This window comes from Cajanus cajan, chromosome 5 (assembly GCF_000230855.2).
Source record: "Cajanus cajan strain Asha chromosome 5, NIPB_CcT2T_4, whole genome shotgun sequence".
Lineage (NCBI taxonomy): Eukaryota > Viridiplantae > Streptophyta > Magnoliopsida > Fabales > Fabaceae > Cajanus > Cajanus cajan.
Window position 1 is genome coordinate 7589757 of NC_138521.1, and position 3350 is coordinate 7593106.

A 3350-nucleotide genomic window follows, 5' to 3' on the forward strand; every position below is an offset into this window, starting at 1 on the left:
GCATGTAGTATGATGATGATGATAGGACAGGTTCTTTTATATTTTGTTGGTAATTTCCAAGGATAACTTATGAGCTAAGCCAAAAGTAGTTCCAATCAAAGTCAGTCAATGCCTTTCCATTACAAATACAGATTGATTGAACACTTGGTAATGAACCCACCACACACTTCATTCCTTGCTTTGTAACACACTTCACTAACGATGGAGAACATTTCCATGCTCGATCACGTGCCTGTTGGATTCAGATTCCGCCCCACAGATGAAGAACTCGTGAACTACTACCTCAGACACAAGTTGCTCCATGATGATTTTCCTGTCCACATCATCCCTGAGATTGACGTTTGCAAAGTGGAACCTTGGGACGTACCAGGTAAGCTAAACAAAACCACTTCATCACTCATCATTCATCATGCACTCACAACCACTTCACTCTTGTTTGACACTTTGTCTTGTCTCAAATTGTGGTATCAGCGAGATCAGTGATCAAATCTGATGACCAAGAATGGTTTTTCTTCAGTCCTGTTGATTACAAGTATCAAAATAGTAAAAGGGTGAACAGGACAACCGAACATGGCTACTGGAAATCCACTGGAAAGGACCGTAACATTAGGAGAAGGGGCAGCACCAATGTCATTGGGACTAAGAAGACCCTTGTTTTCCATCGAGGACGTGTTCCCGATGGTGCTAAGTCCAACTGGGTTATTCATGAATATCAAGCTATTACCTCCCATCAAACCCAGGTTCGTTTGTCTTCTTCAATTCAACATATTTAACATTAACATTGTTTGGAAATTATCTTTGTGATACTTTGTAGTTGAATGGTGTCGTGTGACTCATGTAGCCTACCTCACATAATGAGATAAGGCTTTGTTGTTGTTGGAGATTATCTTTCTACTAGATTTTTTTGTCACTATGCTATAGTATGTAATTTTTAGGGTTTGATATCATGTCCTATCCTATTTATTGTTTCCTTTGTTTGAATCCCATGTTTTATATTTTGTCAGTCTCCATTCATGACCCAATTTTCTCCATTTGGCCTTTCTTGATGAATGACAAAGGTGGCATTTGGAAGAGCTTATTTCAGTGAGGTTTATCAAATATGATACTTTTTTGGTTTATTCAAATGAGCTTCCAGATAAAGCTTATGAATTAATTAAAGGGGTCTAATTGAGTTGGTTGAGCAAGGTGAATGAGTTATTACTTATTGCAAGTCCCTTTTGTTGGAGATTCCACATTGGCTAGTGTTATGACAAATATAATGTCAATTTCTTCAGTCAAAATTCATCATCAGTTTTCATCAAAGACTGTCAATTTCTGCTGTATAATTCTTTTGGAGAAAAATAATGTTGTTTTGCTGAATGCCCTATCAAGTCATTCTTTTTTAGTTTTTGCTGTGAGTAGAACTGTTTAGGAAATAAGTTTCTGATTTTGAAGCATTAGCTTGATTTGTCTTGGCTTCTTATCTGTACGAATTGTATCAAATAAATGCTGATTACCCTCCATGTTTTGCAGAGGACTTTTGTTTTATGTCGCTTGATGAAGAAAGCTGAGAAAAAAACTGAACGGGAAATTGAGGCGCCGAACTTTGATGAAGGGGAGCCCAGTAGACGTGTGGTTCCTGACCATGAAATTCCGGCTACATCAGTAGAAATTCCATCAGTAAGCTGAAGCATGCTTGATGGACATATTTACACTCTGCCTTGTGAAACATGCGGAAAACTGATACAAGTTTTTCAAATATTTTTTTTCCAGGTATCTTTAACCGAGATTGATATAGAAGCAATCTTCCAGGCAATGCAAGAGTCTCCCACTGATATTGCGTCTGATATTGATGTCTATTTTAGAAATGATAACCAGACGCAAACTCCATTTGAAGCTACTGATGATGAAGATGAGTTCGTAAATTCAATTTGGGCTGATGATGAAGAATTTGTTATCAATGAAGAAAGAAGACACTGTTTTGTCAATAGTTCCACACAACCAAAGTCATTGAGAAGGGTTTACAATGGAAGCAGTGAGATAGATGCTGAAGTTGTCTCTAATCTGGTAAAGATATATTGTCCAAAGTCCAAATGATATTGGGGAGTGTTTCTCTATTTGTTAATGAACTATTAGTTGGTTCTATAGTGTGCATTATGGTGATTTGAATTTTGCCACATTTTTGAAATGTTTAGTTATTTTCTCGTATAGACTCTTAAAAGATACTAGATGAAATATTTGGTTTGAGTTGGGTTTGATGTTTTGTTGCAAGGCTTAACCAATACATGTCACATTACTGAGACTTTAGTGCATGCTTGGGTGAGGGGAAAAGTTGGGAAGGGAATAAGGAAATGGAGATAAAGCAATCTATTTCTGTCGCCCCTTTATAGTCCTCCTTTCATCTCTTCCGCAACATATACCCTAAGGCACCATAAATACTCATTTCTTGGGTTTGTGCCTTTTTTTTTGTTGGACCACTTCAATAATTGACTTTAATCTGTTTATCTTCTGAAATTATTACAGCATGACAATATTAATTCTGGTGAATACCCAACACTGAAAATATTTAAATCATCACATGATGCTATCCGTGGTGGCACGAGTTGGATAGCTTCTAACCATGAAGCAAACATAGAGAAAAAGCAGAATATAATTCAAGATGATTTCGGGGCAGTGGAGACATCCTCTTGTGACTCGACCCCAGATGAACCTTTAGAACGTGGAAGAACAGACAACTTCATATTACAAAGAACTGTTACCGGAAAAACTAAAATACAGAGGAAGGTTTCAAACAATGCAGTATCCAAAGTAGAGGTGAGAAAACCAAGCAGCTGTGCTAGAAAAATAAAATTCGTTTCTTAACCAAGTAGGCAGATGCTTCATTGGAAGTGATTTTCATTTTAACATGCTATTGATAATACCTTGCTTCGTGTGGTGTATTCTGCAGGCTCAGAAGGAATTGCTCAACGTGAAATCAGAAAAAGATCAGAAAAATGCTCAAAATACTAGTTCACGAGGAAACTTCAAAACCAGAAGCCATCAATCCTCTGATGTCAATAGAAAAGGTTCTTTCATCTACATGGAGACAGTTTCATCAAACCAAAGCCAATTTCCTCGCTCAGTACATCTAGTAAATGTTGTTATAGGGATTTTGTTGTTAATAGTCATCAGTTGGGAAGTATTATCATGTTAGAACTTAGAAGTACTGGTAGTGTGCATGAAGGGCTAGTGAGGGGTACCATGGTTCCTTTTCATGTAGGGCTGCTACATGGAAAGCTGATTATTATATGATAGGTTATAAGTCACATGTATTTTGCACTGATGCATGCTCGCTGCATCTTTCTTATCATAATGAAATATCTAGCTTACCA

At 37.2% G+C, this 3350-nt stretch overlaps 1 protein-coding gene across 1 annotated transcript; it reads left to right on the forward strand.

The window, feature by feature from the left end:
- Positions 1-128: 128 nt before the first annotated feature.
- On the forward strand, positions 129-3350 carry LOC109788497 (uncharacterized). Its single transcript, XM_029269263.2, has 6 exons — positions 129-370; positions 472-740; positions 1513-1659; positions 1753-2046; positions 2503-2793; positions 2927-3350. The coding sequence occupies exons 1-6, from the start codon at positions 202-204 to the stop codon at positions 3170-3172; spliced, it is 1416 nt and encodes a 471-aa protein (XP_029125096.2). The 5' UTR covers positions 129-201; the 3' UTR covers positions 3173-3350.